Source organism: Pyricularia pennisetigena, chromosome 3, assembly GCF_004337985.1.
Source record: "Pyricularia pennisetigena strain Br36 chromosome 3, whole genome shotgun sequence".
NCBI lineage: Eukaryota > Fungi > Ascomycota > Sordariomycetes > Magnaporthales > Pyriculariaceae > Pyricularia > Pyricularia pennisetigena.
This window is the reverse complement of record NC_043742.1, coordinates 1,834,257-1,858,951: the sequence shown is the minus strand read 5'-3', so window position 1 is coordinate 1,858,951 and position 24,695 is coordinate 1,834,257. Positions and strand designations below refer to the sequence as shown.

General features: G+C 50.7%; 9 protein-coding genes across 9 annotated transcripts; 7 read left to right on the top strand and 2 right to left on the bottom strand.

Moving 5' to 3' along the window:
* Positions 1 to 1,195: 1,195 nt before the first annotated feature.
* Positions 1,196 to 1,513, top strand: PpBr36_02407 (uncharacterized protein; the record flags this gene model as incomplete). Its single annotated transcript, XM_029889589.1, has 2 exons — positions 1,196 to 1,297; positions 1,403 to 1,513. The coding sequence occupies 2 exons, from the start codon at positions 1,196 to 1,198 to the stop codon at positions 1,511 to 1,513; spliced, it is 213 nt and encodes a 70-aa protein (XP_029753090.1).
* Positions 1,514 to 3,158: 1,645 nt separating this feature from the next.
* On the top strand, positions 3,159 to 4,637 carry PpBr36_02406 (uncharacterized protein; the record flags this gene model as incomplete). The annotated part of the gene is made up of 1 exon (XM_029889588.1): positions 3,159 to 4,637. One exon carries the CDS (start codon positions 3,159 to 3,161, stop codon positions 4,635 to 4,637), a length of 1,479 nt encoding a protein of 492 aa, XP_029753089.1.
* A 1,730-nt stretch (positions 4,638 to 6,367) lies between these two features.
* On the top strand, positions 6,368 to 9,306 carry PpBr36_02405 (uncharacterized protein; the record flags this gene model as incomplete). The annotated part of the gene is made up of 7 exons (XM_029889587.1): positions 6,368 to 6,403; positions 6,496 to 6,523; positions 6,581 to 6,687; positions 6,752 to 7,336; positions 7,421 to 7,956; positions 8,022 to 8,763; positions 8,839 to 9,306. 7 exons carry the CDS (start codon positions 6,368 to 6,370, stop codon positions 9,304 to 9,306), a joined length of 2,502 nt encoding a protein of 833 aa, XP_029753088.1.
* A 1,162-nt stretch (positions 9,307 to 10,468) lies between these two features.
* PpBr36_02404 (uncharacterized protein) lies at positions 10,469 to 11,556 on the top strand (the record flags this gene model as incomplete). Its single annotated transcript, XM_029889586.1, has 3 exons — positions 10,469 to 10,654; positions 10,741 to 10,908; positions 11,041 to 11,556. The coding sequence occupies 3 exons, from the start codon at positions 10,469 to 10,471 to the stop codon at positions 11,554 to 11,556; spliced, it is 870 nt and encodes a 289-aa protein (XP_029753087.1).
* Positions 11,557 to 12,552: 996 nt separating this feature from the next.
* On the top strand, positions 12,553 to 12,764 carry PpBr36_02403 (uncharacterized protein; the record flags this gene model as incomplete). Its single annotated transcript, XM_029889585.1, is given in 2 exon segments — positions 12,553 to 12,671; positions 12,683 to 12,764. 2 exon segments carry the CDS (start codon positions 12,553 to 12,555, stop codon positions 12,762 to 12,764), a joined length of 201 nt encoding a protein of 66 aa, XP_029753094.1.
* A 966-nt stretch (positions 12,765 to 13,730) lies between these two features.
* Positions 13,731 to 14,928, bottom strand: PpBr36_02402 (uncharacterized protein; the record flags this gene model as incomplete). The annotated part of the gene is made up of 4 exons (XM_029889584.1): positions 13,731 to 13,762; positions 13,849 to 14,201; positions 14,284 to 14,703; positions 14,807 to 14,928. 4 exons carry the CDS (start codon positions 14,926 to 14,928, stop codon positions 13,731 to 13,733), a joined length of 927 nt encoding a protein of 308 aa, XP_029753093.1.
* A 602-nt stretch (positions 14,929 to 15,530) lies between these two features.
* On the top strand, positions 15,531 to 16,736 carry PpBr36_02401 (uncharacterized protein; the record flags this gene model as incomplete). The annotated part of the gene is made up of 2 exons (XM_029889583.1): positions 15,531 to 15,581; positions 15,849 to 16,736. The coding sequence occupies 2 exons, from the start codon at positions 15,531 to 15,533 to the stop codon at positions 16,734 to 16,736; spliced, it is 939 nt and encodes a 312-aa protein (XP_029753092.1).
* On the bottom strand, positions 15,890 to 18,666 carry PpBr36_02400 (uncharacterized protein; the record flags this gene model as incomplete). The annotated part of the gene is made up of 7 exons (XM_029889582.1): positions 15,890 to 15,964; positions 16,014 to 16,190; positions 16,257 to 16,382; positions 16,446 to 16,686; positions 16,754 to 17,798; positions 17,899 to 18,324; positions 18,456 to 18,666. The coding sequence occupies 7 exons, from the start codon at positions 18,664 to 18,666 to the stop codon at positions 15,890 to 15,892; spliced, it is 2,301 nt and encodes a 766-aa protein (XP_029753091.1).
* Positions 18,667 to 19,515: 849 nt separating this feature from the next.
* PpBr36_02399 (uncharacterized protein) lies at positions 19,516 to 24,211 on the top strand (the record flags this gene model as incomplete). The annotated part of the gene is made up of 3 exons (XM_029889581.1): positions 19,516 to 19,600; positions 19,676 to 23,020; positions 23,100 to 24,211. The coding sequence occupies 3 exons, from the start codon at positions 19,516 to 19,518 to the stop codon at positions 24,209 to 24,211; spliced, it is 4,542 nt and encodes a 1,513-aa protein (XP_029754282.1).
* Between the last annotated feature and the right edge of the window lie 484 nt (positions 24,212 to 24,695).

Genomic DNA, 24,695 nt, shown 5'->3' with positions numbered 1-24,695 from the left:
TGCTGACTCCAAGGTGCGATCGACTCAAGTGGTGGGCCATTGTTGACATGGAAAATCGACTAAAAACTATCAAGACTGAATCAACGATGCATCCTGTGTGGCAAGAAGAGCATCTTCGAAGTCCCCGAGAAACTCATTCATTCGTATATAGTTTTATAATCTCGCTTAACTTGAACATGAATAAGTAAATATCCATTGATCTTCCGAACTGGCAATGAATTACAACCTGGGCCTTCGCTCTTCATCGCTCGTCTCCTGTGTCTATTTGACCACCTTTGGTTCATCCTTTAAGCTTAACCTTCTTGGCGGTCGCTGTGATCAACCAACCTTGCTAGCCACGCGGTTTCCACTTGCCATATCAGAGATACATCTCCCCACACGTCGATTATGCATTGACTTATACAGTCCATTTCAGGGTTGAAGCCCGAAACCTTACCAAGAGCTGCGTTATGTTTTGAGGTCTCGCCAAGCGAGATTCTGACTCGTGATTTGAAGGGTTGATAGGTGTCAATCTGTATGACTAAAGATTACAACGTGCGGTGAAAAAAAAAAAAAAAAAAGAAAAGCTTCTGATCTAGTTGCAGCAATTCACGCCAAAGCCAGCGCAAAGGCCGAAAACAACGCTGATGGGTTCATAATGCTAGGAACAATGGTAGTGGCCGGCGATAGCTCCACAACCAGAAAGAAAGAAATACATTGACGTCCTTTGGCCGGACATGGAACAAAAGCTTAACAGGGATTTGCAAGGAAAATACTCCAGTAGCTAGTCCACCAGGACTTAAAATATCTACCCAGCTGAAACTGTTTCGGAAGAGATAGTGAGGATTGAGCAAATATTGGGTTGGTCCACCGGATATGCAAATGAATACCTAGATTTACTCATACCAAGTCATGCTTGACATCTGGGTCTTTTTCTAGGAAACCCTTGAGTCTGTGAGTATCTTGGCAGACAGCATTTGAACCAGAGCCTTGTCTGTGCTGATATCTAGAATCTATAAAGGGAGCTGACCATCACTACTAATAACATGCCCATCTACTCTCTCTCTCTCTCTCACACACACATCACTACTCAAACAAATTCCATTCTTCCTCGACACAAACATTTTCCATCCAACAAGCTAGACTTGTCTTTTATTTACTCATTATCTTCACCGGCTGAAGTTATTTGATCTTTTCATCACGAAAAACAGGCAAAATGCAGTTCTCCACCATCCTTTTCACCCTTTTCGCCACCGTCGCCCTTGCCGCCCCGACTGTTGACTCTGTACTCGAGCCCCGCCAGCGTACGCGACAGGAGGTATGTATCCTTCTCCCAACACACCAGTACAAAGAAAAAGAGTCTTCAGCCGAGTTTTAGATGACGCAGAAGCAGCAAACTGACAAACCATTGACGATTTTATAGTGTACTTTGTGCCATCAGGACTGCTTCAATAGCAAGACCGGTGATGCTGCCTTCAAGTCTTGCATAGCAACCAGCTGCAACGGCGCTCTTCGCTGTGACATTACTGTTTAGATGAGGTGATCTTTTGGGCTTTCAGCGGAAGTGGAGGAAGGAGATTAACATATTTATAGAAGCTGGTGTGTCTCGCTCGCAACCAAACAATGACTCGGCAACAACCGAGCTCATTAATATAAAAAGCACACAGTGCCGTTTGCCACATTCATGACTTTCACTATCGAAGTATCAAATACTCTTATGTTCTCCTATATGAGTCTTATTTGCCGATATTGCTACTAGTATATGCGTTTCAAGTTATTATTATCCATCAAACCAAATTTAATCTCATTATGCTTCATGCCGGGGAAACACGAGGGTTTAAGCCAGTAAAGTTACTCTTATGTATGTTTTTATCTAGGTCTGTAAGTATCATGCCGCAGATATTGTCGGACTGCGATCCATGTACTGCGCAATTACACAGCTTTCCATCCTTTTCTATTTTTTGTTTTTTATATTTTTTGAGAATCAAAAATTGATCCAAGATGTTAGCAGATTAGCGGTTAGTGCGGCCAATATAGCAGGGCAGTTGGAACTAAGGCCGTGAGGCTCACGCGTGTGTAATGAATATAATTTGGACTGGAATTGACCAGTGTTGGGCATTGTTTGTTTCTCGGCCAAATAGGTTGGCCCTACCCTTTTGCTATTAGCTTTCCACAGCCCATGGTGCATGCCAGCCTGGCAGCCGTCCTAACCCCGCATGTCTTCATGCTCTATTTGCCCAACCTGGACGTTCTCAGCAAGTCAGCTATCCGTGGGTACGTAGCAGGCAAATATCAGTCATGAGGAAGCCTTTCCCTCTCGTCTGTTGTCCTTGCAAAGTGTAACAATCATGCCAAATTCAAGAGAAGAATCTTCAAACACAAAGTTTGCGCCCAAAATTATGTGTCTGATAATCTCATCTCAACACTTCCGTGACAGCCACCCTAACGTTCAGCAATAAATAGGGCTGGTTATGATAGGACAGCTGAAAGTTTGGACTGTTTTATTTTGTTTTCGGGAAGATTTTATATTACAGTCAATTGAATTAGGTAAGGTAGTAAATACACTATATGAGTGACCATGCGGATAGTACAAGCATTATGACAACCCCGTCAATGGTATCATTGGTGACGTCCATGAACAAACCTTCCCATTATCGGCAGACAACCGCTTGACCCAATCAGAGTATTAGCATAGTTGTTGTGCAAGGTTGCTTTTGCACCGCAAGACCTGTAGGGACGCTGTGGATCATTCCCAAAGGAGTAAAGATTCCTTGGAAAGGCCGGTTAGAATTGTCCCCAACAAAGCCCCAGGAAGCTTGGCAAGCTCAAATCGAGCTCAAGCAAGCTATTTCCTTGCCAATGTAGGAGGCCTCGTCGGTGAGTTTATGGAGGGAGACCAACAAGTCACTGATTTTCAGCTTCCAATTCTCATAGTAGACTAGGTGAGGTAGTTAGTTGTTCATCTCACTATCCTTGGCAGACCGCCATCAAAGTATATGCAAACGAGAGCTACTGGATTATTTAATTGTGTTAACCCACAGTCAAAAAGCTGCGAAGGCAGCCCATCCTGTTCCGCCACCCACCAGCCCTCGGCCAAATTTAATCTCCTGTCGCACAGCTTTCCGAGCGCAAGCCAGACACAAACCATTCAACCCTCAAACAACCAGATTGCAGCAACGATGGATCCGGACGTTTCCCACTCCATCACTCATCACCCACATGCTTTCAACTTGCCATCGCGAACGCATTCTTCAAGCCCATTTACCGGCTCTCACCGACAATCCTTTAACGAGCAATATGCCAATAGTACCTCTGTGGAGCTAGAAGTTGGTCTAGAGTCCGGCAGAAATGACGGGGGAGTGGCGATCGCCAGGCATGCTGCAAACTTGAACAGTGCTGATGTCGAGAGCCAAGTCACCATCGCCAATGGCGGCCAGATACCTCGACAGACATTAGAGAGCGATCCTTACGGCTTGTCGCTCGCCTACAAGACGCCCTCGGACCTCGAGCAGATCAAAGCTAACAGCTCCAGAAAGCTTCGGTCGCGGAGGCCAACGGATTCGCCGGCGGGCAGTGCGCCACAGGCTAGCAAAGCCCCGCACCGAGGACTTCTGAGCAAATGTGTACCGCGACCGATACAATCAAACATTCAAGCACGTCGCGTCGAGGGCTTCTACGAAAGACAGAATGCAACCATCGAGCGGATGCTCAAGTCTGTAGAAGACCATCGAGCTGACGCCCGCTATGAGGCTGGAGAGGAGCTGCTGCAGTTCCAAATTGGCGTTTGGGGGTCCTTCATTGCCAACATCATTCTTTCGATACTCCAAGCCTACGCCGCCATCTCATCCGGATCACTGTCTCTCTTCACGACCATGGCGGATTCAGTCTTTGACCCACTGAGCAACCTTACGCTTATCCTATCCGCCCGAGCCGTGCGACATGTCGACCCGTCGCGCTTCCCGTCGGGCAAGGCGCGCCTCGAGACGGTTGGAAACATCGTTTTTTGTTTCCTGATGATCTCAGTATCCTTAATTTTGATTGCTTTTTCGGCCCGGGAGCTCTCTGAGCGCATTGGGTCCGACGAGAGAAACAACTTTCACCTGCCTTCCGTGATCGCAGTGTGTGTGGCTTTTGGCACCAAATTCACCTTGTTCCTTTACACGTGGGCCCTGCGCAACCGATACTCGCAAATCCGAATCCTTTGGCAAGACCACCGCAACGATCTGTTTGTCAACGGGTTTGGAATTCTGACCTCGGTAGGCGGTTCCAAGCTCATCTGGTGGGTTGATCCAATGGGCGCAATCATCTTGTCTGTGGTGATTTCGTGGCTATGGCTGCGGACTGCCTTCTCCGAGTTTCTTTTACTCGTCGGCGTCGTTGCCAACGTCGAGACGCAGCAGCTCATCACCTACGTCTGCTTGACACACTCGCCTCTAATCCAACAGATTGACACGGTCAGGGTGTACCACTCTGGCCCCAGGTTGATCGCCGAAGTTGATATTGTGATGGCTGCTGAGACGACGCTGCGGGTCCTCCACGACGTGGCTGAGGATTTGCAGATCAAACTAGAGAGCTTGCCGGACGTCGAGAGAGCCTATGTCCATGTAGATTACGAGACCACCCATAAACCGGAGCATGGCTATAAGAAGGACATTTGATGTCAGTATGTGACGAGGCGTTCAAGGTTCATGCGGCGGTGGCACCGAGACATTCAAGCATTCAAGGGTTCTTTTCCAAAGGGTCATCGGGCTGATGATACCTCAGTCTCATTCTGCAGCGACGAACATTAGTCCAATCCCATCTAGTCCCATTGCATTAGTGCCAAGTGCCTTGCTGCAGACATAGGAACGGACGGGCAGATAGTTGACTTTGATGCAAGGCGGCCCAACACGTCATGATGCGCAGAAAGAGTCAACTGATGTCCTTCAGAATCCGTCCCAACGGTCAGGTAAATCCCTGATTGGTCGCCAATTGATGTCAGTAGCAACAACGAGCATCTTCCATCTGTACCGATTTAACCGCTTATGCTCGTGACGGACAACATGGGCAGGATTGACGCTGGTAAAACGAGTTGCAGCTTTCTTTATAGCCGTCAATTGGATCTCGCTTGTGTACGTAGTAGATGTAATGCGGGGTAGCTATTTCTGTGGGTAAAGTTGTGACGCAAAGTGATGCTGATCAGCTATTTTTTTTTTGGACCTCGAGGACCCGTTACGCCCCGGATACTGCGAGTCATGACCTTTCGAGGTGGGTTAGGCACCGCGCAACTTGCAAGGGACTTTCTTGATGGGATCCACGGCGGAAAGATTGGATTGCCAAGAGTAGGTCCGATACGAATTGTTCTAACTTCTAAGTACCTTTACGGAAGGTTCTAGCTAGCTACGATGAGTGATAGACAGACAGGACATATCCACCGTGCTCGTTGTTGTCGTTCCGTACGTCGGTCTAGTAGGTGGATCTAACCCTAGAACATTCAAGTCAGGAATCAAAAAAAAAAAAAAAAAAAAAAAAAAAGGGCTTTAGATGGCAGCTATAATTAACGCGTGTCGCAGACATGGGTGGTTTCCGTTCGTGGCAGACCAAAAAGTCTGGGCTCCCCAGGGTCCACTTCTCAACGATTCCCCGGTCTGTATGTAATTTAGTACACATGACATGGTCTTGTGTGTTACATGCAGCATGCAGAATACCGTAATCAATGTGACGGGATGAACAGGGAAGCTTTGGCGCGTAGTCAAAGCAACCCGTGTGCTACGACCTCATATAAAAAAAAAAGCCTTGACTTGCAGTGACAACGTGCTTTTTTAATCATGTTTGTTTGTTAGTGTCCTCAGCCCTGAGCATGCCATCTTCCACAATCAATTGATAAGTAATATTGAGCTGGTTCAACTCATGCAATGCAAGTCTCAAGGGAACTATTGTTGCATATATTTGAATTGCCCGATCAAGATTGGCGATAAAGAATTGCTTCACTCCTAACCAGGCTGAGCTAGGCCGGCCTGGAATTATTGCTTGTCGCATCTCTTTCGATTTACAGGGATGTTGCGCTGCATCTAATTAACTCCACCCAGCAGCGCAAAACACCCGGCTCCAACTTGCAAAGCCGCGGGCGCACTTGCCATTGCTAGCACCCGCTTTGTCGATCCTACTACGGAAGCGCGCCTTTTCCAATATTTTTTTTTTCGTCTCTTCGGCACAATTGTTATCATCACAACAAAGTTGCTTCCCCTCGTTGTCCTCTTTATCGCCTTGTGTTGTCGGCCTTTGTCTTGCTGCATATCAGCATTGATCCTGCTTTTACAATTCCTCAATTTTTTTTTTCTGTCATTGTTCACTCTCTGTTTTTCAGCTTCGTTTTGGCAGTTCAAATCAAGTCTCCCTTGCACAAATCATGGCTGTGCGAGGCGCGGAGGAAGCCTACATTACGGTACGCGATTGGTCGATCCGAACTCTGCAGCGTCCCAAGTAAACACGGCTAACGACTGATCGGTCGTTCACCAACGACCCGAGACAAAACAGCTTCTGCTGAGCGATAATTATTTGCCAGGTGAGCTTATTGAAAATCCCAGTTAATCCACCGCGCTTTTTGCTAACAGGTCACCAGGCGCACTCGTTCTTGCCCATTCGCTTCGCGATGCTGGCACCACAAGGAAGCTGGCTGTCATGGTCACTCTCGACACCGTGGCGGCCAAGGTGATCACGCAACTAAAGGTAGGGGGACTAAGGGACTGAAATGCATGAAGCTTTTACTAACTGCTGACAATTTCCCGCATAGGCTGTCTACGACTATGTGATTCCCGTCCCTCGCATACGTAATGAGCGCCCCGCGAACTTGTACCTCATGAACCGGCCCGACCTCCACTCGGCTTTCACCAAAGTCAACTTATGGAAGCAGACTCAGTTCAGCAAGCTGGTATACATTGACGCCGACGTGGTCGCTTACAGGGCACCCGACGAGCTCTTTGCGATCCCCCACCCCTTCTCGGCAGCCCCTGACATAGGATGGCCGGACTTGTTCAACACGGGCGTCATGGTCTTGACTCCAAACATGGGTGACTACTATGCGATGATGGCTATGGCAGAGAGGGGTATATCGTTTGACGGCGCAGATCAGGGTCTTATTAATATGCACTTCCGGCACACGTACAACCGCATCTCATTCACCTACAACGTCACCCCGTCAGCCCACTACCAATACGTCCCCGCGTACCGCCACTTCCAGTCGAGCATTAACATGGTGCACTTCATTGGCTCTGAAAAGCCGTGGATACAAGGAAGGAACTCTACCGCTGGCGGCGGTCCCTTTGACGAGATGGTAGGCCGGTGGTGGGCTGTTTACGACAGACATTATCGTGCGCCGGTAAGTTGCTTCAACGAGTGACATTTACTACTTTGATATTTTTTTTTTTGAACGTGGTCTTGCTAACCCAGACACCTTGAGCAGACTGTTTATGAACCGCAAGTTCAGAGGCCGCCAGAAATCGTCCAGCATTTTGTTCGAGGAGAATACCAACCACCATCCACGTATACTGTACCTATCGGAGAGCAGCCACAAATATCCTTACAGCCGCCTTCACCGACACAGGAGTCTCACGAGTCTCCTTTGAGTAACCCAGACCAACCGCAACAACAGAATACATATGACAACGGTCAGAATAGCTTGTCGAATTATCGCACTGAGCATTCCCCTCATTCCCACGAGCACCGAGAATCCCATCACCACCACCATCAAGACGAGCATAATCGAGGTTACCATACCCCTGGTCCAAGCCCTGGCACTTCCCATGTTCCTCAAGTCGAGGAACAGCCTACAAGCCCTTGCTTTTTCAGCGCTGCTTCTCCAGCATCCAGACCTGGAGCTAACGCTCCCCAAGGCCACTATCAGGAGCACCAGCAACATCAAGCGCCTCAACAAGCGCACGAGCCAGAGCCAGAAAAGCCGCAACCTCCGCCAATGGAACCCAGTTGGGATGCGCAAAGGTTAGTTGAAACGCCATGCCCACCGGGAAAATTCCGTTACTAACTTGGATAAAAACAATCGTCAGGCAACCGCCTCCACCGGAATCGAAACCGGAAGCAATCAACTTCCCGAAGATGCATTACGAGATGTCTTCAGACATTAGCGCGTTTGTCCCACCCCAGCGCTACCCGAGTCCCCCCAAGAACATGTACTATGAAGTCCCTCAACATCCACCAGCTCCCCCGGAGCAGAAGCCCCCAGCGATCTTCCCGTGGGAGGTGAATAGACCTCAGGCTTCGCGGGTCTTTGTTGATGATGATGTCGGACCCGTCGGGGCCGAGAACTCTTCGGCAGTGGAAGAGAGCGCTGATTTCCAGGAATCAGTTGAGCCAGCATTGGAGGAGCCTCGACCAATACCGACCAGCCCACCAATTCAGCAAATATCGAATCCCTGGGAGTCGTTTTCACTCACCAATGCCTGGGACGATGTACCCGGTATCAATCGCTACGTTGGTGCAATCCAAAAAAGCCAAAAGAGGCGAACTCTTGGTCGATCTGCTGGACTCAGCCTGGGCAACCTCGACGACACCCGTGAGGCTCAGGAGGAGTTCGAGGCTGCACTGAATCGACGGGGTTCAACCAAACTTACCGACTTCCCTGTCGATAGGCCCAGCCTTCCGGTGACGCCGGCGCCCGTGCGGCGAAGCAATTTTTGGGGCGGCGCTGCCGATTCTGCAAACAATGGCGGAACAGGCAGCGCCGTACCTGAGGGCGGCCGTCGTCAGCTGTTCCCGGCCGCCGAAGGCGTGCCGGGGCAGTCTGACTGGGTATGTGTGCATGGATCGCGGTGGACTCGTGCGTACTGCCCGTGTAACTTGGCTAACGTGCTACGCCATTACAAGGACCCGGTGGCACAGCTTCACAAACTGGCTAAGCAGCAGTCTGAGTTGCTGTTGCAGAAACTTGGCGACAGTCTCAAATTAGAGGATGACGATGATGATGATGGCAGTGATGGTCGGAGTGTCAGGTCTCAGGGTAAGGGCAAGGCTACCATGGAACAAGTGTACCATGACGGGCAGGTCAAGAGCCCGACGTATATTATGCATGCGTCGGTGCCGACGGTCCACAGCCCAATGCCGGTCAGGAAGAGCCCTGTGCAAAGTATTTTGGGGGAGGGGGAGGCTGCGGTCCCAAGGACCACGCGACATGACTCGCAGCTTTCGACGACGACGACGGAATACGGGACTGAGGACAATGAGCAGCCGAGCTACAATGGACCTGGTGTTGCGTGGGACAAGGAAGAGGATATCCCGCTGAGGGAGACGCCGATGCCGCCCACAGAGGACGAGTTGGACGTACTGGAGACGTGATAAAATGATGTCGAGGGATGGTAGGCGTTATGAGCTTGGTGGTTCCTATCGGGCTTGGTAATTCCATAATGTTAATATGAGGAACCGGAACGGAAATGTCTTTTTTGTGTTTGAAAATTCTTGATTCACTTCCTTGCGTCTTTGCTCATCGTGGAACGTTCAAGGCCAATGAGTGGGAATTGGTCAATATTCTCCTTGGATTCGGTCTTGGCCATTCTTACCTGAGTCTGGCTCTGACTCCGTCCGTTTACACCCGTAATGGGGTGTCATTGGAGGGTAGATATCAACAGTGCTTTTGCCAGATGTGATGTTTGGCAACACGTATTATCTTGTTGGTATTTGGGCGGGTTGGCACGACATGCTGGCTTTCCTACGGCGAGAGCTATGCGTTTTTTTTTTTTTTTTTTTTTTTTTTTTTTTTTTTTTTTTTTTTCATAGTTGACTTGATGTGCAGCTATTGTGGAACATCTTTGGCTGCTCAATGAATGGCGCAAGTGCCTTGCTAGGGTTGCTTTAGTCACTGACAAACTAGTCTAGTGGCAACACACCAACACGCGGGTGTGAACCGTTTCTCCGAAGTCTTGAGCCAATGCGGTGGCTTTCTGTCGAGGGTTCGGTTTTGCATGTTGATGCTAGAACGATTCTAGTTTTCTCGCACTCTTCAATAGCGGGATGGCGGAATAAAGCGGTGCATTGTGGTTTTTCTTTTAGAGGCATGTTCAAATTTCTCTGGATGAGAAATCTTTATCAACTAGTAAAATCCGCCCAACTGCAACTTGCTTATCCCAGCGAACTCTGTCATAGGTTTAAATTTGCAGGTCAATCCTAGGCATTTGTCTGTACGTAGGACGGCCAGTTCAAGCTTTGGCACTGAGAACTTTATTACTTGGTAATAGTTTGCTGGGAATAGACAGGACTGGACACCTTCCGACTTGAAGGCCAGGTGAAACTCTCACGTGGGCCTCGGCGCAGAATTGAGATGAACGTGACAAGTCAACTACATCTTATGATGAGTGGGACATAAGTATTATTTTGTCCGTGTTTTTGTTCATGGTTCCCATTGAACGTATTGAAAGTTGTTAAAGCAACCAATCTCGAAGTCTAGTGAGCCGAGATAGCCCCCTGTATCTAAACTCCCCGTCTACTGACCGACACAGTAAACATGACAGCAGTGGCTAGAACAGCAAGCCAAATCGCGGCCTCGCGCGGTCTCCCAACTGACACAGACACCAACACGCCTCGATGGCTGGACAAGAGTCCACTCCCTCTCGATGAAGACGCGAAGAAGCTCTTTGTCGAATACTCCAAGATCCCCGAAGACGAGCTAGAGCAGCACCTCATAGAGGCTGTAAGCAATCTCTGGCATTATTATTCATGTTTTGACAAGACCCTACTGTTAAGGGTCATAAAGTGCTGACATTCTCCCGAAAACAGCGTAAGCGGGCTTGGGAATGTTGTCCCTACCCTTGCATTGGTCATTGGGTGTTTCTCAAGCTGCAGCTGAGAAAGAATGCTGAGTTCGACGAGGCTGTGCGCCGCACCCAGCAGGGTCAGAAGCTTCTGGATATTGGTTGTGCCATCGGTCAAGACCTGCGCAGTTTGGTTGGGATGCCCTTTTTCTTCATGTCTGCCCCAAACGGGACAAGCCCCCAAAAAAAGAGAAAAAAAAGAGAAAAGATTGGGAAAAATACGGTATGTTTGAATTGATGCTAATTTTAACCTATACATCCCAAGGCCCACGCCGGAGCTCCCCAAAACATGCTGTATGGCATAGATCTAGAGGAGCGCTTCTTCGAGGCCGGCAAGTTCCTATTCCAAGACCCCGACGTGCAGATCACTTTCCGACAGGCCGACGCGCTGGACCCGGATGCGCTGCAGGACTGGCACGGGCACTTCTCCATCATCACCTGCAGCTACGTACTTCACCTCATGACCATGGAAGAACAGGAGAAGCTCGTCGAGGTCATGCTGAAGCTGCTGAGCGGCGCACCCGACGATCTGGTCTTTGGCAGGACCGGCGGGACGGAGCCCGAGGGCCGCCACGAGTTCATCCGCGAGGGTCGCCGGCTCTATCGACATTCGACCAAAAGCATGGAGGAGCTGTGGACCCGCGTGGCGACCAAGTCTGGGAGGAAGGTCGTGGTCGAGTCGTGGATTGATCCCGTCCCTCCGCTGCAGGTCAATCTTCTGGCGGCCAGCGGTGACGTCGAGCCGATTAGGAACCTCATCTTTGCTGTCCGACTCTCCTAGAACTGGGGCTGTGGGTCCGGGGAAGCGCTCGTATCTTGTTAGTGGTATTTTCGAAACAAAACTGCAATGCGCAAGTCGCCTTTTGGGGGTTGCTCAGTAGCCCGGTGTCAGGGGCCAGTACAAAAAAGAAACAGCAAGCACCCGGCATGACCAAGACGCGCGCTTATTCAGGTAGGGGTTTTCTGTACAAAAGGTCTTACTCTGCGTCAAGGGGTTCTTTACACCAGATCTATAACCAGTTAAAAGAATGACAACATCCTGCAAATTACATGGAGGGGACCACCAGAATTTCGAAGGACCATAAACACGGCATAAATTCTGTGCAGGTACGTGCCTTATGTGCATATGACATTACGGACAGCAAAAGAAAAACAAACATGCAACACCGAGGATTCCCCAGTGGCCACCCACCCGAATACTAGTTCGGCCCTCACTAAATCGGTACTAGGAGAAAACCATTAATTTTGGGATCCGCGGCGTTCAATAACGGACGCTTATAATCCCCCTTTGCTCCCGCCAAACCTGCGCTCGCCGTTTTGTTAACGTTTTCCTCTAAACCCACATAACCTTTACGAAACTCAAAGCCCACACCAGGCAAAATTTCTCGAGTTGCCATCGTAGAAAGGCGTCATGCTGTCGAACTTGCAGGTGTGGCCGTATCTGGAGTCACCGCTGGATCGACGCGGCTGTGCGGAAAGTTCGTCTTCAGACAGCGACATAGTGATCGAGACGGTAGCACAGCTAAATTAAACAGATTGAGCCATGTCCTATGTTATATAATAGGCTAGCCCACCTAAACAGACCGGTAAATATTGGCCCATTTGCCCATTTCCCACATTTAGGTTCGCACCTCTTCCTTATGGATATTAGACTTGAATAAAAGTTTAGGGACGCAGATCAATTTCCGGTTAAGTTTGTAGTGCAAAATCATCGCCCAATTTGGGCTTATCGAGCTCAGCTACGGAATTTGACAAATTGAGAACAAAAACGAACAAGATGCAACCTCTCTACGAGGGCCCCAAAGCCAACGCTATGCTGGCGGAAGGCTCGCCAAAACGGGCCATCGCCCAGAAGATTGCCAAGTCAAAGCCCAACTCTTACCAGAGGCTTGCTTTGTGCTTGACAGGATTCTGGACCGTACCTCATGGCTACCACGCAAACTCCCCAAGGATGCCACTTCAATCAAGGGGATATTCAACATGGCATAACCAAGGCACCTCGTGCTCGCTCAAAGAAAGGACGGAGATGCCTTAGTGGCTTTTGTTGCGGGAAAGACACCGCGCAATTTGCAGGTTATCGGCCAACAGCTTTTGCGACTGGCAGGGCAATCCCTAATCAGGTTATCGGTCTTATAACGCTGGTCTGGGCCTACATCCTGAGTGTCGACCTCGCCTCGAGACAGAAACTTGGAACTCGAGATACGTGACCACCTTGGCTGTTCGCACACATTGGGTCTATGTATTTTGGACATGGCTGCCGGACGGCGAGAAGGATGACGGTTTAGGGCTGGGTCCCAATTCTTACGGCTATGGTGATGAAAAGAGCAGTAACCATGCACTGCCATTTAGGCGATCGCCTTATTGCCTCGGACGGCGTCGCGTGCGGTTTTCTGTGACGACAACACGGATGAGCTACAAGTTCCTGGCGAAACGTGCTACTGCCAAGTGGAACAGGGGTTCGACGGCACTATAGTTCCCCGTCGCGGACAGGATCTTGAAGCGCGTAGAACTTATCGACCTCATGCACCCAACAATAACTTAGTGCGGCAATGGTTATCTCAAGTTGAGCAGCCTGCGAAGACGCGAGAACTTTTCCATTAGTCCTAACCTAGCCCTAACCATATTCTTATGGTTTGGGGCGGCTAGGGGCAGAAGCTATATTGATAGAACTTCGTATCCTCTCGTCGTCTCCCTCACATTTGTTACGTATGTAAAGATCAAACCCCGTCCGGGGTGTCCATAGTAGATGTTGTTCTTTTGTCATGAAATTACCATGTCTATCAGGTATAAATCAAGAGCTGTAAATAAGAGTCTAACGCTATGCATCAAAAAGACAGAGATCTATGTCTACCCAGCACAGAGCAACGGCCTTCATTGCATCGAAGATGAGCAAACTTCTACATCTCCGCACCTATTACAACGCCCTCCTGCATCTCATCCTCTAAGAATCGAGGTTTATTTGGCGATTTCAACACCGTTGGTGGCGCCTTAGTGGAAAACAAAGTCAGTTTCATGTTCATAGCAGGCGGAAAAGCACATGCACAGTTCATGGGTTAAAAAAAAAAAAACCTACCAAGGGCCTTCTTGATATCTCCATAGATGGCAAACTGCCCAGCAGTGAGACCACCAACCATGAAAAGACGAGTGGGAAGACCAGCAAAGGAGCCACGGACACCAAGCTCGCCACCAATCTTGACAAGGCGCGAAACGACGCTCTCGCCGGGCAGACCCTTGGTCTTGTTGATCTTGGACAGCATGGTATCGGCCGGCTGGGAAACAATCGCAGCGGCGAAACCGGCGATCAGGCCGGAGCCCAAGTTCACGGCCGTTTGGCCGCCGCTCGACAAGCTGGACTTGTCGAGCTGGGAAAAGATGAATTCGGAAACCTTTTCAAAGGCAACGAACTTGGTCACAGTGTAAGGGATCCTGTGTTCGTTTTTTTTTTTTTTGTTTCTCCGGTGAGATGGGTCCAGTTATTTAGCGGAAAACATGGGGGGCGATGACGTACTGCTTAAACAGGATGGGCACGAATCCAGAGTAGAACGCGCCAACACCCTCATTCTTGAGGATTTTGGTGAAGCCACCGACGAGACCGTTGGCGAAGCCTGGGGTAGAAACAAGACGAATGCGGGTGGCCTCGAGGGGGCTGAGCGCAATCGACGCGAAAAACTCGGCGGAGGCGGCCGACACCGAGTAGACAAGGCCACGGTTTTGGCGCGCAGTCTCGAGACCAAGCAGGTCGATGGACTGCTTTTTGAAAAACTCGTAACCTCCAAACTTGAAGGCGCCCTGGATGAAGTATCCAGTAAACGTCGGGCCGAAACCCGTCAAGAGAGGAGCGGCGCCCTCGTTCTGGATGACCTGGCGGAAACCACCGATCATGCCCCGGTTGTAAGTGGCCGGGTCCAGTTGGATTCTGGTCTTGACGCTGTATGTGTGGTTTTTGGTTTTTTTTTTTTTTTGTTCACGTAAGTATGGGCTAGGGGGTGCAAGGTTGTCAATTATGGACGAGAACAAGGCACTCAACATACACATCGACGGGAGTAAATGCGCCATGAGTAACGGAGCAGCCCAAAGCACCGGCAAGGGCAAACCGTGAATACAGATCAATGCCCTGAGGCGGCGAGGCGGCGCTGGCAGTGGTGGCACCCATTTTGATGGTGATACTTGGAGGCTGTGGAAGGGAAATGGTTATGTTCTGATTACTGTAGCACGCAGTGCAAAATGGAAATGAAATAGAAAAAAAATGCCAGCTCTAGACGGCTTTTTTAACGCTAACCTGTCTTGCCTGGGCTAGCACTAGACACTATGCCTAGGTGATCGCGGGTTTTGCGGGTTTTGCGGATACCCTGGACCTTGCGCAACTGAGATCCGCAATCGACGTTGTTACCGGGCGGATTCCTAGATTGCCCGAATTTCTTAGCCTCTCGGCTCCGTGGTTGGAGACTTGCCTAGTCAAGTATCCATAGCGCTACCGAAGTACCTATCAGCATTGATAAACGGTTGAGGTACAGGCTTACGTCGGTCTATTTTTTTTTTTTTTTTTGTTATCATTTTTTTGTCTCTCTCGCTTGGTGATGACCATATCCACCGTGACGTGGGTGCTAATCCATCCATCCCAGTGTGGATCCGTAACAAAACTCGCAATTCTTTTTCATTTTATGGGAATTTGCAACAGGGTTGTCCATATCCAGTGCACCCTGCATCCATTAAACGCCCTACGTCTTTAGATTCCGATCTGGTTCTCATCCTTCAATGATGAAACAAAGCCACGAGGAGCGAACGGCCGCCGAGCCGCGTGCAACGGTAGGCTTTGCCTTGTGGGCTCAAATGACCAGCGTCTGGACTGATTATGCTCCCTGGGTGCTTGTCATCCACTACAATGCGGAATAGGCACTCCATACTGTCACCATTGGCAAGATACATGAAATAAACCACCGAATACGGGTTATCCGACTGGAGCTTCCTGAAGAGGAGGCGTCTCCTATTAATGTTTGCTCATCACTGGTTACCACGATGACTATCCCTTAGCCAGGGTGAGATGATTGATGTGTTTCCCAACCCATGCTCTAGTTTCTCGCCGGTCAATTCCTCGACGTCTTTTGCCCAGGAATCTATAAAGCCGGCGGCTTCACCGTGACCTCGGCACCCAGTCGGGCCCAGCGCTCCAGCTCTACGGGGCCGCCGTACTTGGAGCTGGCGGTGCAGAAATCGCCAGAGAACCCGGCCGCGGCTTACCTGTGGCAGGGCCGACCCACCAGCAGCAGCAACGGAGACTCCGAAGATGACGAAGAAGATGCAGAGGAGACCAGCGCGGGCCAGCAGCACCCCGGCATTGTCGGCACGCAGCTCCAGGTCCGCATCGGCGGCAGCTTCGTCTATCCGCCGTCGGGCATCGCGTCTACGTCGCAGGCGCTACGGCGTGTGGTTTTTGTCGCGGGCGGCATGGGCGTTAACCCGCTTGTCAGCATGGCTGCGCACATGGCCGAACAGGACCGTGGGGATGGCGGGCCAGAGGTGCGGTTTCTTTACTCGCTGCGAGCACCGGGTGGTAAGGGCAGGAGGGAAGGGGCGGATGGTATGCTGTTTCTCAACAGGCTGGCGGATCTGTTTGCGAGGGATTATCTTCAGGGCAGACTACAGCTCTTCCTAACCCCAGCTACTACGGACGATAGAGATGACGGTGGGGAGGGACAAAGCCGGCGGACCTACACAGATATGGATGGAGACGAAGTGGAAGCCGATGGCGTCGTGTCGTGCAATGAAGTTGATGTACCGTTTCATCAGCGGAGGATCACCATGTCGGATGTGGTTGAGGCCGTTGGCCCGGAGCCCAAGCAAGCAGTGGTCTACGTTTGTGGCGTGCCGACGATGACGGATGAGATGGTCAAGTACCTCACTGATAAGGATGCTGGTATTGGGTTGGATACAGACAGAGTCAAATTTGAGAAGTGGTGGTAGGCTATTATTGCTACTACTCCTTCATAGGATCCTCCCCAAGTGCTTTCTGATACGCAGCCTCCACCATCCGCATGCGCTCCGCACCTCGAGACTTGAGGTCGAACTTGAAGGGGTTCGGAGCGACGTTGAACCCGGCGCAGTAATCATAGAGCGGCGGCACAATCTCTTTGCCTGTCACCTCATCGCGCGCCCGGCCGAGATCGCACGCCCACACCAACATCATGGTCTGAACATAGACGTTTCGAGTCCCCACGATCATGCCGGGACACTGCCTGCGGCCTGCTCCAAACATGAGCGTGCTCATCAGCGTCGGGTATTCTGTCAGCGGCGCTTTGTAGCTGGGGAAGTTCGGGTCGAGCCATCGGTCCGGGTTGAAGGTGTCTGGCTCAGGGTACATCTCGGGATCGCGCCCACACGCCCAGGTCACATAGTGGATCACGGAGCCGGCTTTTAGGCGATATCCCTTGTAGACATCATCCTGCGTCAGCTCATGCGGGACGCCGTCTGGCGTCACCGGCCAGAAGCGCGTCACCTCGGACAGCACGGCCCGGAGCACCGGAAGCTGCGGGATGTCGGCGAGAGTCGGCAGGCGTTCCGCGCCGACGACATCGTCCATCTCAGCCTGCATGCGCAGCCACCACTCCGGGTGCCGCGTCATGGCCAGGAGCAGGGAGAGCATGTTGGCCACGGTGGTGCCAAACGCCGTGTAGGTGACACCTATGAGGTGTACGGCCTCGTGCTCCGTGATGCCCATCCCCTTGCCGCCGACGGCCACCCGCTGTAAGTCTTCGAGGCACAGGCGCGCCCACGACGGCGCGTCCCGGCTTTTGTTGAGGTCGGCCTTGGTGCGCTCCCACATGGTGTAGTAAAAGGACTCGTCCCGCCGGGACATGCGCTTCAGCCACCGCTTCCACGGGGCCACGGCTTCGGGGAGGTGGCGCATCCACGGGAGCAAGTCCACCAGGAATGCGCCGGGTGTGAGGACCGACTCGAAGGTGTGGGCAATCATGAGCACCTCCTTCTGAAGGCCGGAGCGGTCGGGCATGGCTTGTCCAAAGAGCACTGCAGAAAAGGAAGAGGGAAGAAAGAGAATGGGTCAGTTGATAAGTACTAACCCGACAGACATGTGCCGAGTGACCAAAGAAAAAGCATAACCACTTACTGCGGCTGCCCATGGCGACGCTCCAGTGCTCAATCAGCATTTGGTAGTCTGACGGGTCGCGAACCATATCGATCACCAGGCGGTACGACTCGAGCCATTGATACGGCTCATACTGCGAGGCGGCGCTTCTGGTGAGCAGCTGCGAGAGGAATCGGCGTCGTACGCGCAGAGGCTCGCCGGTGGGCAGCATCAGCACGTGTTGATCCTGGGTCAGCATCGAGCACGCCTGGGTCTGCGGACGGCTGCTGTAGATGCCGCTGCGTGATTTCAGGAGGTCGTTTACAACAGCCTCGGAACCTAGTAGGATGTGCTCCTGGCCCATGAGTTTGATTCTCACGATTGGGCCGTACTCTTTGATGTACTCTTGGTATTTGAGCCAAGCGTGCTTCTTGGGTATGTCGAGGAGGTTTCCAACGAGTGGCAAACCTAGAACCGAGGAGGTATCCTGTAAGTCTCTCTGTATGACTTTTTGTCTTTCTTCTTTCTTCTTGCTTCCTTCTTTTTTTTCTTATGCTCTTTGTGCTGGTTTATGCCTCCAGCAACTTTTTACAGCTTACCTTTCGGTCCTGGCACTGGCTTTGTTCCGGGCGGTGCCGTCCCCAATTGCCATAGAATCGGGAGGATAAGTAGCATTGCGAGGATTGACACGCCCAATATCTGCGGTTTCAGTTCCAGCGGGGCCTTTCGGTCTCCCAACAGAAAAGACGTCCCATTCAATGTGATGTTGGACATGATAGGTAGAGTTGCCCTGAACCTAAGGCTTAACATCTACGAAAAGGAAAGAAGGCATGGGACACAGAACTTATTAGATTCCTACCTATATAATCTTATATCCCTCCTCAACCTCCGATGTTGCACACCAATATATCGACGCGCAATGTCATTGGCGTGTCAAAGTTACCCTCCTTTATATATGCAGTCATCTCATTCTTGCGTCCGACCGTACAATTTGACAATACTTACAGACAACCATCAGCAACTTCTGTATTCCATGGTAACATTAGACTCGTACACTACTGCCAAGATTTCGCCTTGGCATGCATGACCGTATTATCAAGACCTGCCGTGCTTCCTTTGAGCCCGAAATTGGGGACAAGATCGGCATTGTCTCCGCCACTTGCGGCCGCCTACAGAAAGAGCAGCAATTATCATATATTATCAAAATTGCAACAATATACCATTCATCTGGGTAGGTAAGACACGAGAGGCTGGCATATGATCTGTAGGAGCGTTGACGCAAGGTATCCGAGTAGTTGTGTGGATGCAAGTTTGGGGATTTTGAAAGTAAGACATGGGCACTAATAGGGCGAACCAAGGTACCCACCTAGGCATGCTAAAGTACTGTATACAGTATGAAGTTCTTATAGGTTTTATGTCACGTGGCTTCGCTGCTATCAACCAGTCAGTTTGCCCCTCACTAAACGCGGGTTGATCACCCAGATCGCGTCTGTTGATTACCAACGCAGCCAAGATTGCAAATTCCCTGGGGTACTAAAAACCTTTCTTGGTACATTCCTAGCCAACAATCCGACAACGTGTCTCGCAGTCATCGTCTTGTGAACATTTCTCATTGAAATTATCAGAATGAGATAGCTGTGCTGTTAGCATTGCCATACAATGGCCCCTCAACCTACTCCCCAGCAGTGCTGCTGCCTCCCCAGCCCCGATCAATCTGAGAGAGGCCAACCTATACGCATTGCTCGTGGGTGATTTCCACCCCGGCTATCAAACCGATTTCAGGCACAGGACCTAATGCGGACATATTATTCTACCACAGGGAATTTTCCGGTCGAAGCTCTTGCCATTTTTCGGGACTTTGATGATGACGATGTTATCGAGATAGAACCTCCAGCAAAGCGTCGCAAACATGATGACGCACATCCCATCGAACTACATCAGGCCGAACTTGTCATCTCAAGGAAACAAAAATCTTGCTCAGCATCTGCACACTCTTTCACAAGGTTGATAGATGGAGATTGCATTAGGTTACAGGAGTTCCGGGAACCTACCACGACAACCCTTCGCCTAGAGCGGCTTGAGGACGGCCCGTTTTCGCTATTAATCGACATACCCAAAGGCATACCGCATGACATATCTGCACTCATCAACTTTAGCGACTCCCTTCCCCGAGGACGCCAGGCCGGCAGGATCAGACTCAAGAGTGAACTGTACTTCGCTGCTCAGAGCGACCAAGTGACGCTTCGTTTCAGGTTCACGCTACTATGGCTATCAATCACGACTTTCCATGCCCTGCGGTCATCCGGAGAACTTGCTCATGTTCCTGATGCAAGGCGAGCAATCTTATCAGCCATACTCCCTGGCCTGCCTCTCGAGACTTCAGAGGGATCACCTCAGGAATTCTACAAATCCGCATACTCTACCAAGCCGGAGATCTTTGACATGCCCATAAAAGGACTAAAAGCCGACTTGTACCCTTTCCAGAGACGTGCCGTTCGATGGTTGTTGGGACGAGAAGGCGTACGGTGGGAGAACCTAGCTGCAAGTGCCGCCTCGGCCACCGTTGCATCGCATGAAGCTCCTCGGCAAGTGCCGCCTGGCTTTACCGAGCTCCAGGATATGCACGGAAACAGCTTTTACGCCAGCGACTTGCTGGATGTGGCCGTTCGTGACATTGATTCGATCCCATACAGAATAGACGCCATCAAAGGAGGCATCCTGTCAGAGGAAATGGGACTGGGCAAAACCCTGGAGATGATCGGCCTCATTCTTCTGCACCCTGCACCTCCATGCTCGGTTGTAGGAATGGGTGACAACTCACAGAAACCCGACTTGAGGCGTACTGGGGCGACCCTGATCATAACTCCGACAACTCTGCGTGCGCAATGGGTTGCCGAGTTGAAAAAGCATGCACCGTCTTTGAGCGTTATGATTTACCAGGGCATGAAAAGGTCATGCCTTGACAGGAAGAAATCCCTTGAAACCCAAAGCGAATCAGCAGTTCTCGAAGATTTCATATCTCATGATGTGGTCATCATGACTTATAAGGAACTCAGAGCTGAGATACATTATGCTTCACCACCCCCTGACAGATCCCGAAGACGAGAGAGAAAGTATACCCGCCCACTTTCGCCACTTGTGCAGTGTCTATGGTGGCGGGTATGTTTAGATGAGGCGCAGGAGGTTGACTCAGGAGTGAGTAAGGCCGCCATCCTCGCCCGGACGATACCCCGGGTGAACGCGTGGGCAATAACAGGCACTCCTATCAAGGATGATATTATGGACCTCAAAGGGTTGCTCATGTTTCTGCACTGTGAACCCTTCACGGATTCTCACATATGGGGAGAACTCGTCCGCCGTCAAAGTGACTTCCACGCTATATTCAACACGCTTGCCCTCCGCCACTCGAAGCAGCTGGTCAGGGAGGAGCTTGATCTGCCTTTGCAGAAACGCTATGTGATCAATATTCCTTTCAATGCGGTCGAGGATCAGTACTACCAGAGGCTCTTTCGTCGTTTGGTGAAGGATTGTGATCTTAATGAGCAAGGAGAGCCCATAGTCGATGATTGGGACCCCAAGGACTACACGGCTGTCATGCGGAACTGCCTGGACACGTTGCGAAAGGCAGCTCTTCATCCACATGTAGGAGCGGGGAATCGAATGCTCCCTCGAAACCCTCTCCGGACCGTGATGCAAGTTCTTGATCACATGCTTCTGGAAGCTGGAAGCAGTCTCCTGACCAGACAGCGTGCTCTCCTGGTCAACAAGATCACCCAGGGTCAGCTGCTTGAAAATACGCCCCGAAAGAAAGAGGCTTTGGAAATTTGGCAGCAAGTCCTTAAAGAAACAGAACCTCTGGTCAAGAATGTGCGCCAAGAATTGCATGAAAATCAAAAACACACTGAGAAGGAACGAAAGGAACGGCAAAAACTGGAAAGGGTTGTTAAAGCGAAAGCCGCCGAGGAATCAGACAGTGGCTCGGACTCGGACTCTTCATCCTCCAGCGCAACCTCCTCTTTACCCGAGTGCACCTCTCCGGCAGATGAGAGTGTCACAGTGCGCCTGGATAAGGTGAAAACGAAACTGAAATCGCTTCTCGAGATCCAGACTGAGATGCAAAGAAAGTTGAGATCGCTCCTCGAGATCGAGCACAAGGTGGTTTTTTTCATTGGCAATGCGTACTTTCAAATCAAGAGTGACGAGGACATGACTGAGCCTGACTCGGAAGAGTTCAAGCAACTTGCGGAGCTCGAGGACGAATATTATTCCCGTGCGAAGAAGATTCGTCAGGAGATACTGCAGGAAGCCAACCATAAAGCCACGCGCATGATGAAGCGAATCGAGGCGCGGGCAAAGAAGCAAGACTTTGCCGTCATCCCGGAGATGACATGTGACTTGAGGCCCGGCGTCGAGACCATGTCTATCGTGGGCAGGGTACAGGTGCTATGTGAGACTCTGAACGATCAAGCTAACTTGCTGGATGAGTGGCGTGAGCGGCTCATTGGCCTCCTGTGCAAGCCGTTGATTGACGAAGAAGAAGAGGTGACTGGCGACGAATATGGTGATTCTACCCAGGTTCAAGAGGAGATTATCGTATATGTTCAAGTCATTAGGGCCACAATCGCGGATCGTCTGGCAGTCATGTCCGGGCAACAGGTTTCCAAGCTTGTCGTTGACGAGACGCGAATATCTCTCGCCCAGGCTGTAAAAGGCAAAGGCCCTGCTCCGGAGCTGTTGATTGATCTGCTTGCGTCTCGCGACAAGATCGCCCCGAGACCGGGTTCAGACTCCATAAGGGGATTCCTTGGGGAGCTGAGGACTCTGACGGCATCACTGAGGTCGCAAGGCTCTGGTCGAGCGCAGCTGGAGTTGAGCATTGTCGAGAAACTTCAAAAGTCGCTTTCCGACCAGTCTTGGGACCAGAACAAGGCTCATAATGCCTTGGAGTCAGAGATTGACAAATTCACAACCATAATGAACGCCCGCGTTGATTATTATCGACAACTGCAGGCCATTTCAGATGATGTCTCGCCCTATGATATTATACTTGATAAAGACGGCGAGAGGGATGAAGTCGCGATGGCTGAAGCCATGCGTGCCTTGAAGACCGAGGAGGAAAAGCTGGCCCAGATAGTGGAAAAAGTCAGCACTGAACACCGCTACTGTAAGTACTGCCTTATTTTGGAAGGAACTGGTTGTCTTGGGTGCTTCAAGTTGCCATAACTGACCGCAAATCTCTGCAGTGATCAACCTGAAGAATGCTGGCGACAAAGAGGAATCTCGTATTTGCCCCATTTGCCAGACCGAAATAACTAACGGTGTTATGACCATGTGCGGCCACCAGTTCGACAAGGATTGTCTATTCGAGTGGTTAAAACGGGCTTCCAACTGCCCTACGTGCAAACGCTTGGTGCAACGGCACCAGCTTCACCCATTCGTTCTCAAGACTCGAGATCTGAAGCTTGTGGACAACGATGGCGAAAATGGAGATGACTCCACGCCTACTAAGGCAAACAGTGGTCATCAGACCACGGGAAGTCAGACACAGGCTGGAGACGGCATATATGCGACCTTCAATTCCCAGAGACTGGCTCAGATCCAGGCCGTGGAGCTGGTACACCCCTCTTTTACAACAAAGGTCGACGCTATTGTCCGGCACATTCTGTGGCTAAGACTGAGCGAACCTGGCGCCAAGTCAATCATATTCTCACAGTATGCAGGCTTCTTTGGTGTTCTTTCGGCGGCGTTTACGAAATACCGAATTGGATTCTCGTCCATCGGCGAGCAAAACGGCATCGAGCGTTTCAAACAAGAGGCCGGGATCGAATGCTTCTTCCTGCACGCTCGCGCGCAATCGAGCGGCTTGAACCTAGTCAACGCGAACCACGTAATACTCTGTGAGCCACTACTCAACACGGCTCTCGAGTTGCAGGCGATTGCGCGGGTTGATCGGATTGGTCAGACTCAGGACACAACGGTTTGGTTGTACATGGTCGAAGGCACTGTCGAGCCGACTATTTATAACCTGTCGGTTCAGCGGCGTCTGGAGCACATGGACCGCGTCATCAAAGCGAACGCAGATGGCGGCTGTTTCATGGACGAAAAGGCAGTTGAGGCGGCCAACTCGTTGGAAATGCAGCAGGCGAGCTTGACCAAGCTGATGCGCAAGGAGAAGGGCACCGCAGCCGGCGAAGAGATTGCTGCCGATGATCTTTGGACATGCATCTTTGGGCATGTCAAAAAGGAAGAGAACGATCAAGGGGAAGAGGAGGAGGACAGGTTGCGGAACGATGTTGTAGTCAGGAGAAGATTATTGGGCGACGCTGTGGAACAAAGGATGGAATATAATGAGTGAGTGGAGTAATGATACAAGGAAAACAGCACAGGGGAGAACGGTCACCCTCATTGTCGCCATTTGTTACTGAAAAGACGGACCAACTACTGGAATGTTGTTTCTACACTACGGTCCTTTGGGGACATTTAACGGGCGGCGAGGCGCATATGACTAAATATATGAGGTTGAGTTATTTTGGGTCTAAAATAGTTACTCTTTGCTTGATTACGATCAATAATTGTTGTGATTGTTGACTTAACTGTAAACTACAGAATCACATCAGGGGTTCCAAAGACATCATCTTGATCATGTAGTAAACGGACCAGGGGCTGGCTCTGCGGGGAAGCCTGAGTTCGCTTACCCCACCCTACAGGGTCAAGCATTTCAGAATGGTCCAATAGAGAACTCTTCAATATGAGGAGACATCAGGGCATCCATGACAAGGCCTGACATTGACAAGCTGAAGGAGACGTCTCAAACCTCAAAAAAAGTTGGAGCGTTTTAC